Below are 15,073 nucleotides of genomic sequence, written 5' to 3' on the forward strand. Positions count from 1 at the left end.
AGATGAAAAAAAAAATAGTCTGCTATATATTTCACATTAGCACTTGTTTTTAAAAGTAAAAATAAAACTGTCAGCATGGAAGATAGATGTAATAACTTTTAGAATCTTCCAATTTAATGGCAGTATACTATCAGGTAACAATAGCTAGTATCAAAGAACAAAATATTCCTTTGTTCTGTTTGGCTATTATGACATCACCCTTGCAGTTCTTTTTATAAAAATGAAATTCCATGAATGTGCCAGGTTCTAAATTATAGCTAAAAGCCTCCTTTAGAAAGCCCAGATCTGCATGCACCAATTAGAAATCTCCTTAACATTGAAGGATGGCAACAGGACATTAATAACAACACTCTTTATTGACATCCCTATTGACCTTTGGTAACAAAGCAGTGTTACTAAACACCATCAGCCTCTTCAGGAGAAGAGGATGCTGTTGTAACCGGTAGATAGAAAATTGCTTTTTCTATAAAAGGAGATTTAGTCACACCGGATGACCTAGAACATCTTATGGCATTATGGAAAATAGGCAAACAAAATATACAGAGGAGGATCATCACAGCAGAATAATGATATTTATGCAAATATCATATATATGGAAATCACACTTCACTTTTAAAGTCATAAACATGCTACAGTTCTCAGTAACAGCCTGTTCTACGATAGTCCAACCAAATTAAATAAATTTGACTTTTAGCTTAGGTATAGTCGTTACCACACATGCCTGTCTATATTCAGAAACTCTGCTTTCCAAAACAGATGTATGGTCAATTCATACTTAATTGCAAAAAGAAAGGTCTTAATTGTCTTAAGGTACCTGCAAGAGCATGGATAGACCATATTGCCACAGGCAATACTTTTTTAAAAAGGCAATATTTGCAGTTACACAATGGGAAGGAGGGGAATAGTGACATCATCCAAAGGGCAGATTTGAATTATCCAAGCTTTTTAAGGAGGGGGCTGAATTTTCTCTTGAAAAGCCTATTGAACTATCAACCATAGTTTACTAGAAAAATTCTGTCAGCCAAAATCAGAAATTTCCACCAAATTTGACCATCACCATTCTTGGGATTCCAAAGAACACACAAATGTGGATAAAACCACATCCAGTACACACTCATATCCTAGAGAAAAGACAGTTATGAACATTCTTCCAATGTACAATAATTAATATTTTCTGTGAGTAAAGCTTGGGTCATTCTTTGTAAGAGATGGCAGCATAAGAAGGATGAGGAATCAATAACATTCTCATCTCCACTGGCAGTATCATAAAGTCTTCCATTGATGGAACAAGTCCTTCCATTTGGAGATAGCAATTACATATTGTACTGGTCATAATTCTGTTGTTACAATTTTGTATTTCCTATAAATGCATCTGTGTAATTAAGTTCAAATATGTCATCATTCTCCAGTCATATATTCCAGTTGAAATATTTATGTGGATTGGCCTTGAAAAATCATAACAAAATACATTAGTTTGTAATCATTTTTAGAACCCTAATCTTGACTGCTGCATGCCTACGTACTTATTTGAGGGCTGTATCAATTACTGTAGATTATATGCTTCATTATTACTTTTATATGTCTTACTAAGTCATATTCATATTAATGATAAAAACTTGCTATCTATTTACTAACTTAATCAGTTTTAATATAATTTTAACAGTACTAAATATTGCACTTGATGGAATTTCCGAAAATATTTGGTTAGATATTTTTAGATGTATATTTTGAAATGTTAAACAAAAAACATTTTAAAACTTGTATTTGTGGAATTATCTGTTACTTATCAATATCCCATTTTTACATGTAGAAACTATTTGTATAACCTAAGGTTAACATATCCATTTCTTACCATAAATGTACGAAATGCCAACAAGTTCAAAGATGGCTATTATAACAAGAGAATAAGATGCTGCATAGGTGTCCACAAGCTGCAACATGTACATCCCACCCTAAAATTAAAAACAAATAGTTATTAATAGAAATGTCGCAGTCAGCAGGAACCCAGCTAATAATTGCAGTAAGAAAAAAGTATAATTACTGCTATTTTGTCACCAAGCCCCATCTCACTATGAAAATACTCTATGAACCATAAATATAGATTTTTTCAAGAATGTCTATTTTTGATATGCCTTTACAACAAAATGGGGGGAGGAGTGGCCAAAATGAAATGAATATCAAGTTAGTTTTTTATACGGTGGAAGAGCTTAGTTGTTTGAAACTCCTAGATACACTAGAAGTAAAGAGAAGAGGGAATTAGCTGTGCCACCACTTTGAGATAATTGAAGAATGTGAAAAAAAACAGATCTATAAATTTTATCTGTGTGGCTGTGCTCCAGTCCTTACTCATTCCTTCCACTAATGGTAAATTACATCTTTAGAAATGTCTACAGGTAATCGTCGACTTACAAGAGTTTGTTTACTGACCATTCGAAGTTACAACGGCATTGGAAAAAATGACTTATTTTCACAGTTATGACTATTGCAGCATCTCCATGGTTACATGATCAAAATTCAGACATTTTGCAACTGATTCATATTTATGATGGCTGCAGTGCCCCCCGGGGTCACGTGATCAACTTTTGCTACTTTCTAACAAGTAAAGTCAAGGGGAAGCCAGATTCACTTAACCACTGTGTTACTAACTTAACAGCTGCACTGATTCTTTTAACAACTATGACAAGGAAGATTGTAAAATGGGGCAAAACTCACTTAACACTAGTCTCGCTTTGCAACTTAAATTTTTGGGGTCAGTTGTGTTCGTAAGCCGAGGACTACCTGTATATGCTTATCAGGGCCTTCAGAATGGTCATACATTTTCATGATCAGTGAAACTTCCCTTCAAACTGCACTTCCTCTGGCGTTAATCTACTCTTAGAGCTGGTTTTTCTAATTGTCAGATCTGGTTAAACAGCACAGAATGGATATGTTTACCTGAGTGATCATAGGAAAACCCATGATGAAAAAGGAAATGCAGCATCCAAGAGTGAACAGTGGCTTGTGGGTTCGTAAATACTTTGGAAATTCATCTGAAACAGATGTCACTATGGTTTCAATAGTGGCAAACTGAAATGCCAAAAAAGAGAGAGAAAAAAATCAGTAGCAATCAGTGAGTAAAACAGCCGATTTCTTGTTAGTTTGAACATCATACTTGAAGGGAAATCCCTTCTCTCACTATGTTTCTGCTTTGTCCATTTAATATTTCACAGATTAAAATTTTGAATATAAATAAATATAATATATATTATATTTAAAACATAAATTATATTCATGACAAAATTAAATATTTTTAAAGGAAAATGTTATTAATATAGTGCCAATCATTTGTTACAGTGGAAAGTTAAAATTAAAAAGAAAAGATGAGAAAATCATGGATCATTCAAATGATTTACGGAAGCAGTTTTCATCTTAAGCATTAGCTATCCAATTTCACCACATTGATGCTTCTTGGTCTCTTGTCATTCTCTATGTTTATGGCTTCAGCCCTTTTAGAACAATAATACAGGTGTCTATATAGCTTCCTATTCTCCCCATTCAGCAAGTTGATCTAAATACTTTTTAAGCCCTCTCGTTCTTCCATTTTGCTTCAGTCCTTATTTGGATTTCCTTCAGTTCGAAGCATGTGAGTTATATGCTCCATACAGTTCTGATTAATGTTCATTGACCCTCTTTTTATATATCAGTTTAGCAACTGGCTGTAATCTGATAATTAGTCTCTAGAGACTATTAGTTTATTTTTTATTCATTTATTTGATTTCAATAGCCACCTTCTCAGCAAATGACTATGGGAGGCTCGCAATTCAGAAATGTATATTATACATATATTAAAATCTTAAAACATTTTAAAACATTAAAACCATTAAAACACTAAAAAAATAAAACTTCTAATTTGAGTTCATATAAAGTAAAACATCTGGCCTGTTAACAATACAGGACTGCCTGCTGCCACCAATAGCCTCTCACCAGCCGGTATGCTCTCACAGAGAGGGGCTCCTCAGGGTGCCGTCGGCCAAACAATGTCGGCTGGCGGCCCCCAGGGGAAGAGCCTTCTCGCCTTCTCTGTGGGTGCACCTGTTATCTGGAATGAGGTCTCCTTGGAGATACGGAGGATCCTGGATTTACGCACCTTCCGCCGCGCCCTCAAGACCTTTTTATTCCAACAGGCTGGCCTGGCCTAACTTTCCCTTTTAAACGGTATATGAGTAATTTTAAATCTATTTCTAAATATGGGGATGTTTTAATTTGTCTCGGGCCAAATTGTTTAATACGTTTTTATACTGTTTTAAATTTTATAATCTGTGTGTTTCATCTTTTTGGCTGTTCACCACTCTGAGTCCTTCGGCAGTAGGGCGGTATATAAATCTAATAAAATAAAATAAAAATAAATAATAATATAGCCAGGAGGCAGTCCTTTGGTGCATGTAGCGCCTTAGGCTCAGAAGCATAGCAATGTCTTTAAAGCTTTATGGAAGGCTAACAGGTTTGGGGCCATTTTAATCTCCAAAGGGAGGATGTTCCAGAGAGCAGGGCCTGCTGCAGAAAAAAATTGTATTCTAGTCCCTGTGAGCCAACATTCTTTGGCTGACAGGATCTGCAGCATGGCCATCCTATTTGGTCTAATTGGACGGGTAAAAATTCTTGGGACAAGGTAATGCCCTAGTTCCAAGCCATTAGTTATTTGTAAACCAAAGGCAATTATAATAATCTCAAAATAAATGTTGGTTCTAACCCTGTATAAATGAATTCAGTGTCACTTACTTCTAAGAAACATGTACAGCATCATCTGTTGTATGCTAAATTTATCAGAAAATCTGTGCTGGATCCCAGCCTGCAACTACTTAAATTAAAATATTAATTCAGTGTACTGTTTACACTCTGAGCTTTTAATGAACAAACAGGAAGTCACATAAAAAAAGATTTATCTACCATTGTGTCCAATCCAAGTGTAAGAAGCATCAAGAAGAAGATTATAGCCCAAAATGGAGAAAGTGGAAGCCTAGTTAAGGCTTCAGGATATACCACAAATGCAATGCCAGGACCTAGAATCCAAAACAAAATAGACAGAAATCATATTGATATCTTAAATAAGAAGCATCCTTTGAATTGAGTGGGTGGGGAGGGTCATACTAAATAAAAAAAATCCATTTCAATTTAAGATGACAGCATTTAGAAGTCAGTTTCCCACTTTCCAATTGTATAGTGCATTATAGGGTCACAGGATGTAGCATTCCAATCATACATTTTGAGCACAAGCAATCTCCAGAAAAATCTAGCTTTTCACAGAAAGGGGATGGCAAAGATCATTATTAGAACAGCAGGGAATTTGCTATATACTGTAACTGTACCTATTAAGTACAAATATGCCCCGACTGTGAAAGAGAATGTGATATAGTGAAATATTTCGAGAAATGTTTGTGACTCTTCAGAGTACACCCTATTTTATCTTATTTTATTGATGCCAAACTGCAACATAGAAACACAACTCCTCTTTAAAATATTTGTCTTCTTAATTGGGCTCCCACTTGTTTCATTTACTATACACGAATTCCCTCCATCATTTTTATGGACCATGCATCATCTGTTGGAGAAACTGGTGCCATCCCAATATTTTTATTACAAACCTGAACAATGGTTGGTTTGGCAAAGCTACTGCATTGGGTATTTAAACCCAAACCATCTGGTAGGCAACAGATTTCCCTTTCCTCAGCTACTCTGTAATACACCACTGCCCGTTTATTTTAGCAAAGCAAGAGTTAATTTCACAACCATTATATATTTCCCAAAAATGTTGGAAAACTCTTGTCAAACATAAAATACTGCTTGAAGACTTTTTTATTATTACTGGTGTGAGGCAATGCAAGAGGCTGACTTTAAAGCCTGCTGTTAACTGGGAGTTTTTCTTGGCAAGAAGGCTTAGGGGATGTTATATATTCATGAACATGCTCTTTCATCTCTTGATTAAAGATTTTTTTTTCTTGACTACTACAGATAAAAATGCTGCTTGCAGTAGTTTCCTGCACGTTTGGAAATTAAATTAAGGAATCAAAATAATGAGTTTCTCGAATTCATCATACTGTGGGAAAACCTAATTGCGGGAAATGAAACTGCAAATCTCTTTTGATTGGGTTCCTTTAAATTAATTTCATGGAGAGATGGAGGTTATGATCATGGAGAGCTAGATATAGATAAGGGGAGTTGTTGGACTTCGATACCTGTCTGGGAAAAGACAAACATTGACCCTTTACAAAATCAACTCACAATTCAAGCAATAATTCAAAAGTACCTTCTAGTAGTGGAATAACTGGCATTTTCCTTTTGGGAGAGCCATATTATTCAAATATCCACCAAATTTGGTCATTTGGCATTTCAAAGCACTTATATAGTCCTACTAGAGAAGAACATTGGGCCTTAAGAAAAGGTTGCTATATGTCTGCTTTCGCCCTCTGAGCTTCTGAATCACATGAATGCAAACATTTTAGTTCTGTTCTAGAGTTTTTATCCTTTAGCAAATTCTATTGTGCTTCGGTTTTGAATCAAAAGCCTACCTTTATCAAGTTGTTTTGAAGTTTTAAGCATTAATATGCAACTTTTGCATCATTACAGCTTTGCAGTTGTCTGGATTCTGAAGCACTTAAACAGCACTGAAAGTCCATTTTGGAAACTGAATCTAAAACTTTCACAATCACCAAAATGCTCTTGAGTTTTTATATCTTACTTGAAGTCCTAGAGATTTTGAAACAACTTATAAACATTTCTCATACAGCAAACTAGAGAAGAGTCATTGGGAAGGAACTAAAATATACATGCTGCTTTGCACTCTTGCGCATGCCAGTTTAAAAGAAAGAACCATTGAATTTAATGGAGTCATACTTCCTGATAAGCAAAATGGCACTTAACCTAAACTTACTCATTACCTGTATTAACCATTTTATGGTTTTATTTAGCATTTAATGGCACTGTTTAATAACTGATCAAGTAGATTTGTTTAGATAGGTCAGTTCTGAAAGAGGCATCCACATTTCTTCACATAAAATACAACTCTTAGAAACTGAAGAATCTGGATTGAATGGTTGTCCAAAATGAATATTACATATTTGTATTAAATCAGACATAGCCAAGCAGTGGCCTATGGGCCTCATGCTGCCCTGGGCAGCTAGTAATGCAGCCCCACAAGATCTTTTAACATTATTTATACTTATATATACATTAACTATATAATTTATACACAGCCGAAGATAATTCCTCTTCACTCAGTGCAAATCAGGCAAGCCAAAAGGTTGAACCTGTATTCAATAAAGAATTATGAGTTGCAAATTTAACATGATACATTCACAAAATGAACAATTTTTGCATGTGATGTATAATGACATGCAGGTATATACATATTTTCCCCTGGAACTCATGAGTAACTTGTTTCTGAACCTTGGATCATTGCAGGTTTCAGAGCAAATGGCTGCAATCTCTTTACACACACTCTTCTATCACTGCTGAAATATTTTACAGAAGCATAGAAAGAGCAAATGCTTACATGTACAGTAATTCAGCTTGGACTAGCCCAGCATTTTTTAACTAACTCTTCAATATGAAAAGTCCCCTGTGTTTGCACCTATTAAATAAATTATTATTAAGTGACAGGAAGGTTTTGTGGGATCCAAAAGAGGTTTAGGAATAGGCAAGCTCATAAAACAATTATTCCAGTGATCAAATATTTATAGCTTGAGAATCACATTATCAAATGTACGGTATGCACATTACTAAGATCATTTGCAAACCTTAAAATTCAAATTACATTTTGACTGATTTGGCAGCAAAGATAGAAGAATCAGTTCCATTCTACACTGGAATGGTGTAATTCTAATTCTACACTGACAATTTTCAGCTAAAAACTTGAATAAATAAAGCAATTGTATTATGTCCCATTGCATTAAAGAATCAGTCCAAGGAATCACTCATCTTAAGAAAAGATTGTGAACTTAAATGGTTAAATGGTGATCTAAATGGTTAAACTGTCAATATGTGCAGGAAGACAGCCTATACAAGACATGAATGGGGAAGTAAGGCTTTGAGTGCAGCTTGACTGGTAGTTACTTCATGGACACACCTTTATAGTTTCCTTAGCAACCATACCAAAGTAGTTTGCTTCTTTCCTCCTATATTTTTTTCCCACTGATCTATAAATGTATTTGTCTGACTAGCTTCTACACAAAACAAAGACAGGCATGGCATGTTATCCTTTGACTTAGACAGCAACCATTATTATAGCATGTTTCAAGCAGTAGTGGGTTTCAAATCCCATCGCTACCGGTTCACTCGTGGGTGCGCGTGTGCTTGCGTGCACGTGCAACACTTCTGCTCATGCGCAGAAGCTTCTGTGCATGTGCAGAGACATCCGGGTGGGTGGAGCCTCCCGCCGCCACCGCTACAGATTCGTCCAATCCGGTGCGAACCGGTAGCAACCCACCACTGGTTCCAAGGTGTCTCAACTTGTGCCATTTTGCCCAAGTACTTCATCTGCTCTAATCCATAGGTATATGCAGGATATCTTGCACAAAAGAAACCAGGACAAAATCAGTACTGCCCAATAATACAATATTCAAAAAATACATTTATATGAAAAACAAAAAAAAAATCCTACCTTGGTCTGCAACATCTTCAATATCCACTTTAAGTTCATTTGCCATGAATCCAATCACTGAAAAGATGACGAAGCCTGCAAATATACTTGTGGCACTGTTGGTACAAGTTACTATCAAGGTGTCCCTGAAGAAACGAAGGGCAAAAGAAAGTATATTTACCAGATTTTATTCGTGATATAGTGATATAGTAGGTAATGTGTACAGAGTATGTAATTATAATGTCACGCTAATGACATACCAATATTTAGCAAGTATGATACTAAATACTATTTATTATTTATTCATTCCATTTGGATAGCTGCTCGTTCAACAACTGAACCTGGGCAGTGAACAATATTAAAATAAAATAATAATAATAATAATAACAATCAGAGTCAGAAGCAAGGCTATGCATAGGGTGGGTGCTACAGCAGAAAAGTTTCTCCTTCTGTGCCCTGCAAACTGGCATTTCTTAACCCACAGGACCCTAAGCAAGCCCATCCTGCCTGACTAGTTTGAACAAATAGATATAACTGGAAAGAGATGCTCCTTCAAGTAAGCCAGTCCCAAGTCATTTAAAGGTGAGAAGCAATACCTTGATTTGAGCCTGGAAGCTAATGCAGCTCACACAGTAGTGGTGTTACATGCACTAAGTAACCAGTGATATCTACTATCTATTCTGTCACCAGATAAAGCTTCCAAATTTAATTTAATTTAATTTAATTTAATTTAATTTAATTTAATTTAATTTAATTTGTCGCATTTCTATGCCGCCCAACTCCCAAGGGACTCTGGGTGGCTTACAGCAAAAATAATGCGAACAATGAACATAGAAAAATTATTTTAAAACATTATAAAAACATTTTAAAAACAATTAAAAGCCCATGCACACCATTCATGGCCGGAAATTGCAAGATTGCAACAGCGAGATCAACGGCCTCAGGCCTGCCGGAAAAGCCAGGTCTTCACCACTTTCTGGAAGGCCAATAGTTCTTCAAGGACAACTCATGTATACTGCTTTGCAACAATCCATACAAGAAGTCACAGGGGCATGAGTAATATGTAGGGTGTCCTAGTCCCAGAGTGGGTGCAAATGGTGTGCAACCCACATTCCCAAAAACAACACTCTCCACCCACAAAAAAACTACACTAATAAAAATAATTTAATTCACTTTATCAATGTAGACATTTTACAATACGGAACTGATGCTTTTAAAGACAGAAATTCTAAGACAGTAATTACTAATTCCTGATTTCATTGTGTGATTCAATCCAAGTATTTCAATCCAAGTATTTCAATCCAAGTATTAGCAGCAACAGCATAAATCTTACATTTTTAAACTTTCAATTTAAAATCTTAGATTTTAAAACAGGGAAAAACAATAAGTCAGCTTTCACAAACCCTAGTACAAAACCACACAATGCCTAGAACATCATATAGTAAATTTTAGGTGGACCGTATCAAATAATGGAAGTGACCACAGGCACTTAGGCATTTAAAATGTAAAGTTCAAGTGAAGATTTGGAAGAAAAATTATGTTATACTACATAACGAAGAAAACATTTGAGATAAAATAGTATGTTCTTATGATGAGTTCAGTTTTTCTCATCCTGTACCTTCTTCGTAAATTATCCAGTTTGAATACAACTAAAGGGAACCAGATTGGAAATACTACTTTGGGTGTTACATCTGAATCAGGGGTGGGTTCTACTTACCTTTACTACTGGTTTGCAATGGGATCATGCACGCACGTGCTTCGCTCACGCAAAAGCTTCTGTGCATGCGCAGAAGCATTCTGATGACATCGGGGTCAGTGGGCGGAGCCTCCCACTAGTTTTACTACCGGTTCTATAGAACCAGTGCGAACCGGGGGCAACCCACCACTGGTCTGAATGCTGAAACTCCAGATTCAAGTGTCTAATCAGCATCCCATTACTAAGTTGCTTCAAGAACAAACTTGTTTTTATTTATTTATTTATTTATTATTGAATTTCTATACCGCCCTACTCCCGAAGGACTCAGGGCGGTGCATAATTTGATTTATATGCCGCCCTTCTCCGGAGACTGTTGTTGTATACCGAAAAGTGGTAAATCGTGCACACATAGTAGTTCACTGAACAGAAAATTCAGTCTACGTAATCACTAAATGCATGCTTCAGTAATTTAATGCTGATAAAAGACAGATGTCAACAAAAACATTTAACTTGCAGAGAGCTTTAAGAATGATCACACAAAGTGTGATGCTAAGCATGTAAGGGGATTTAGAAGAGTTGCTTAGCCAATTCTTTGAACATACAAAAGTTCAGTTCACACTTATCCAAGGCAGTTACAATAGTAGGCATTTCCTCCTCTACATGTCCACAACAGTTTCATGCTGACTGAGGCTACATGTATTTGGAGAAGGGCTTATTTTTTTATTATTATTTGATTTATTTTTTGGCCTGCCGCAATCCCATGATCTCAACAGTTACAATGTCACAATTAAAGCAACAAAAAAATTAGAACAACACACAGCAGAAGGAAGGAAGGAAGGAAGGAAGGAAGGAAGGAAGGAAGGAAGGAAGGAAGGAAGGAAGGAAGGAAAAAGGCCCAGGTGATGTTAGTTATCAGGTCTTCAAAAGAGTTCCTTTTTTTAATAAGTTCCTAAAAGCTATCAGGAAGATTATTCTGATCTGAGTGGAGAATGCATTATAATATAATAACAGAGTTGGAAGGGACCTTGGAGGTCTTCTAGTCCAACACCCTGCTTAGGCAGGAAACCCTGCACCACTTCAGACAAATGATTATTCAACATCTTCTTAAAAAATTCCATTGTTGGAGCATTCACAACTTCTGGAGGCAAGTTGTTCCACTGATTAATTGTTCTATCAGGAAATTTCTTCCTAGTTCTAAGTTGCTTCTCTCCTTGATTAGTTTCCACCCGATGCTTCTTGTCCTACCCTCAGGTCCTTTGGAGAATAGCTTGACTCCCTCTTCCTTGTGGCAGCCTCTGAGATATTGGACCGCTGCTATCATGTCTCCCAAGTCCTTCTTTTCATTAAACTAGACATACCCAGTTCCTGCAACCCTTCTTCATATGTTTTAGCCTCCAGTCCCCTAATCGTCTTTCTTCTCTTCTCTGCACTCTTTCTAGAGTCTCAACATCCTTTTTACATTGTGGCGACCATTCCATTGGGTCAGCATTGCTATGGAAAAGCAGTACTTTCTAACTTGAGCTCCCCTGACATTTCAGAAATGTGGGACAACACAGAGCTCCCTCCCACAAAATCTAATAGATTGGGCTAAATGCAGTTAGAGGAGGTAGACCTTCACATAACCAGGAACCAAGTATCAAAGGGCTCTTTAAATTTAGCTCAGAAAAAGTGAACCAGTGCAGAGCCTGGAATATACAGTGTAGGTCAGCATCATGTACAGCACATTGCAATTAGCCTTATGGGCGATAATGAGAACATGAGTTACTGTCACTAGGTCGTCCTGCACCAGTTAAGGGCACGTAATGGCATACCATCCAAATTTGTACCATGATCTCCATCTGCTATTAAGTAGAAGGAGGCATGAGGCCAAAATATAAGATTCTCAAATCATGAACCTACTCCTAGAACAGATACAGGTAGTTCTCAATTTACAACCATTCATTAGTGACTATTCAAAGTTACACAGCACCGAAAAAGTAATTTATGATCATTTTTCAGCATCACCATGTTCATGTGATCACAACTCGGAAGAATGGCAACTGGTTCATATTGATGATGACTGCAGTGTCCCAGGGTCATGTGATCACTGTTGTGACTTTTGAATAACCAAAGTCAATGGGGAAGCCAGATTCGCTTAACAATCTGGCTTGTTAAGTGTTACTATGCCATTCACTTAACAACTGTGGCAAGAAAGGTCATAAAACAACTGTCTTAGTAACTTAGTAACCGAAATTTTGGGCTCAGTTGTGATCATAAGTCAATGACTACCTGTAGCCTCTATCTAAGGACATCACTGGTATTACAGGAGGCATATGAGTGGCAGCTCTGTCTTACTTGGGTTTAATCTGATTATCTAGGTTTAATCTTGGGTTTAATCTGTTATCATCCATCCAGACCTTCACAGCCTCCAGGTCCCAGGACAGAAAATCACTAGCATCTCCCCCACAGAGGACAATTATAATCACCATTCTTCTGATACCATAGCCCAAATTACTGGATGGTCTGCACCAACAGGTTCATTAGCTGTTAGAAAGTGGGAGGATAAGGACAAACCCTTGTAGTACTCTATTAAGTGGGAGACCACTGAATCAATCTATCCACTAGAACAGGGGTCTCCAACCTTGGCAACTTTAAGACTTGTGGACTTCAACTCCCAGCTTTGCTGGCTGAGGAATTCTGGGAGTTGAAGTCCACGAGTCTTAAAGTTGCCAAGGTTGGAGACCCCCGCACTAGAACAAATTGAAATATCTGCAGAGGATAAAATAAAACTACTGTAAAGCATTGCCCCAAATCTTTGCAGACAGTGCAGTAAGATACCATGCCTAATATTATAAAAAGCTGCTGAGTTAGCTGAAAGGACAAAGGGAGATGCAGTGCTCCCATCCATGTCCCAACCCAGGTTATCTACAAAAGTTGGACTTCAAAATCTCCCATAAAATCATACTCTAACCCCCACCCCCATACCAGTAATCAATTTACAATAGATTGGAAATGAAAATTTCCTTTTTCCTCCCCATATCTGAATTCTACACCTATTTACCAATACCATGTCTGTACACAATAAATATGTACCATATTCCTCATAGAATTATACTCCTCCAATAGAAATATGACAACAAAATTAATTCCGTCAACATTTTAACAACATATTAAAATAAATACATTATTTTTGTCTTGCCCTTCACCATTATAAACATACATCTGTGCATACATTAAGGCTGCATTGATTCTATCTCAAATGATTTCATGCTGGATGCATCTGCAGTCACATCCCCACAGCAATAAGGAATTCAAATAAAGTTTGGTGGCTTTTTCCTTCTTGGTACAGCAAAACAAAACAGCATATCATTGCCGAATTGATTATTATTAGTTCACAATAATGTGAAATCACAGCTGCCAGTTCTTTAAATGCTGTTAGCCTTCATATACATTGAGTTCTTCCCAAGAACCCAATGTATAATGTATCGGTTTGCAAATATGTGGTCTTTGCAAATGACAGATGCAAATTTTGTCAATATGGAGATTTTCTAAGTAGTATCCAGGATTTTTTGGTGTGACACCCAATGTGCTGATAATCACTGAGACCATCACAATTTTAATTTTCAGATCTGAATGCTTTGTGATCTTTTCCAATTCTTTGTCTTTGTCTTCTGTTCTACTATCTCCTGATAATACCTCATCAACTATCATTTGATGATGGTTGTAATCATAATGATTTACTCAGACAGGCCTTGGAATTCCTGTCTTGAGCACGTACTACTTTCCTCTATTACCTGTTATTGGATTTTCTTGTTATTCTTAATTTGTGGTTTTAAATTGGGTAAACAGGAGGGGAAGTATATAAATGTTTAAATTTATAAGAGAACAGAGAGACGGATGGAGGATCAGCTGTTCAGCAGTTTTAAAACGGTTGTTCTCAGTTATATGCAAGCTTCCCAATTAAATTATATCAAATATTCCATTCTTATGACACTGGGGGCTTTTTTCTTTATCTGAATTTGGAATTAATGCAACTACCAGAATTATTTCTGTGCTACTGATACCGTAAAAATAATGGAGCAGTAATTATAGCAGTGAAAATCACAAATTATCTTTGCTGCTTCAGAGTGTTCCTGACCTATTTCTCAATTACAAAGCTTCCTTTAACAGAGATTATCCTTGTGCTATATTTCATGCTTGCTATCCTTGACTCTTGACACTTTTCTACATTACTTTCAACCCAGCCTATTTATAATTAGGACAGCCATTCAGGAGGAAATAGGACACACTAACCCCAGAAGTCTCGTGATTTTTGAAGCAGGGCTATCAGATCTGCAGTGCAAATATGCATATAACACTAAATGCAGCTTTTGAGTACCATCCTGTCTTCCAGATTTTGCAACTCATGTCTGGTAGTCTTACTTTGAAGTTCTAGTGTCAGATTGATGCTATACATGCAGATAACAAAGATGACATCAAACCTAGTTCCAGAGGTACCTGGATTTATCTAATTATTAGGAAAACATTGCTGAATGCTTATGAGTTACCTGTATAGGTTGTTATGGAATTTGTTATAGGAAGACAGAGTAATCAGACCACCCCATGCAGCAGATAAAGAGAAAAATATCTGAGTAGCAGCATCTTTCCACACCTTAAAAAAAAGATCAAAAGAGAAAATTAGGTTTTTTTAAAAAAAAAAGTAGAAATAGCAATAAAAACAGTTAATGTGATTATAAATAAGGCTATCAAACATGCATATGTAGGTTGTGTGGCAGTACTATGTA

At 36.5% G+C, this 15,073-nt stretch overlaps 1 protein-coding gene across 1 annotated transcript in view; it reads right to left on the reverse strand.

Moving 5' to 3' along the window:
• The window catches only part of SLC6A5 (solute carrier family 6 member 5), an 80,470-nt gene that overhangs the window by 18,861 nt on the left and 46,536 nt on the right, over positions 1–15,073 (reverse strand). The window contains exons 10-14 of the mRNA XM_070935341.1: positions 14,837–14,940; positions 8,636–8,760; positions 4,927–5,039; positions 2,935–3,066; positions 1,853–1,952 (exon numbers count right to left, since the gene is read on the reverse strand). Coding sequence (XP_070791442.1) covers positions 1,853–1,952; positions 2,935–3,066; positions 4,927–5,039; positions 8,636–8,760; positions 14,837–14,940 — 574 coding nt within the window. The remainder of the gene's footprint in view (positions 1–1,852; positions 1,953–2,934; positions 3,067–4,926; positions 5,040–8,635; positions 8,761–14,836; positions 14,941–15,073) is intronic.

Source organism: Pituophis catenifer, unplaced genomic scaffold (assembly GCF_029215685.1).
Source record: "Pituophis catenifer annectens isolate HBS135680 unplaced genomic scaffold, rPitCat1.0.hap2 SCAF_1, whole genome shotgun sequence".
Classification (NCBI taxonomy): domain Eukaryota; kingdom Metazoa; phylum Chordata; class Lepidosauria; order Squamata; family Colubridae; genus Pituophis; species Pituophis catenifer.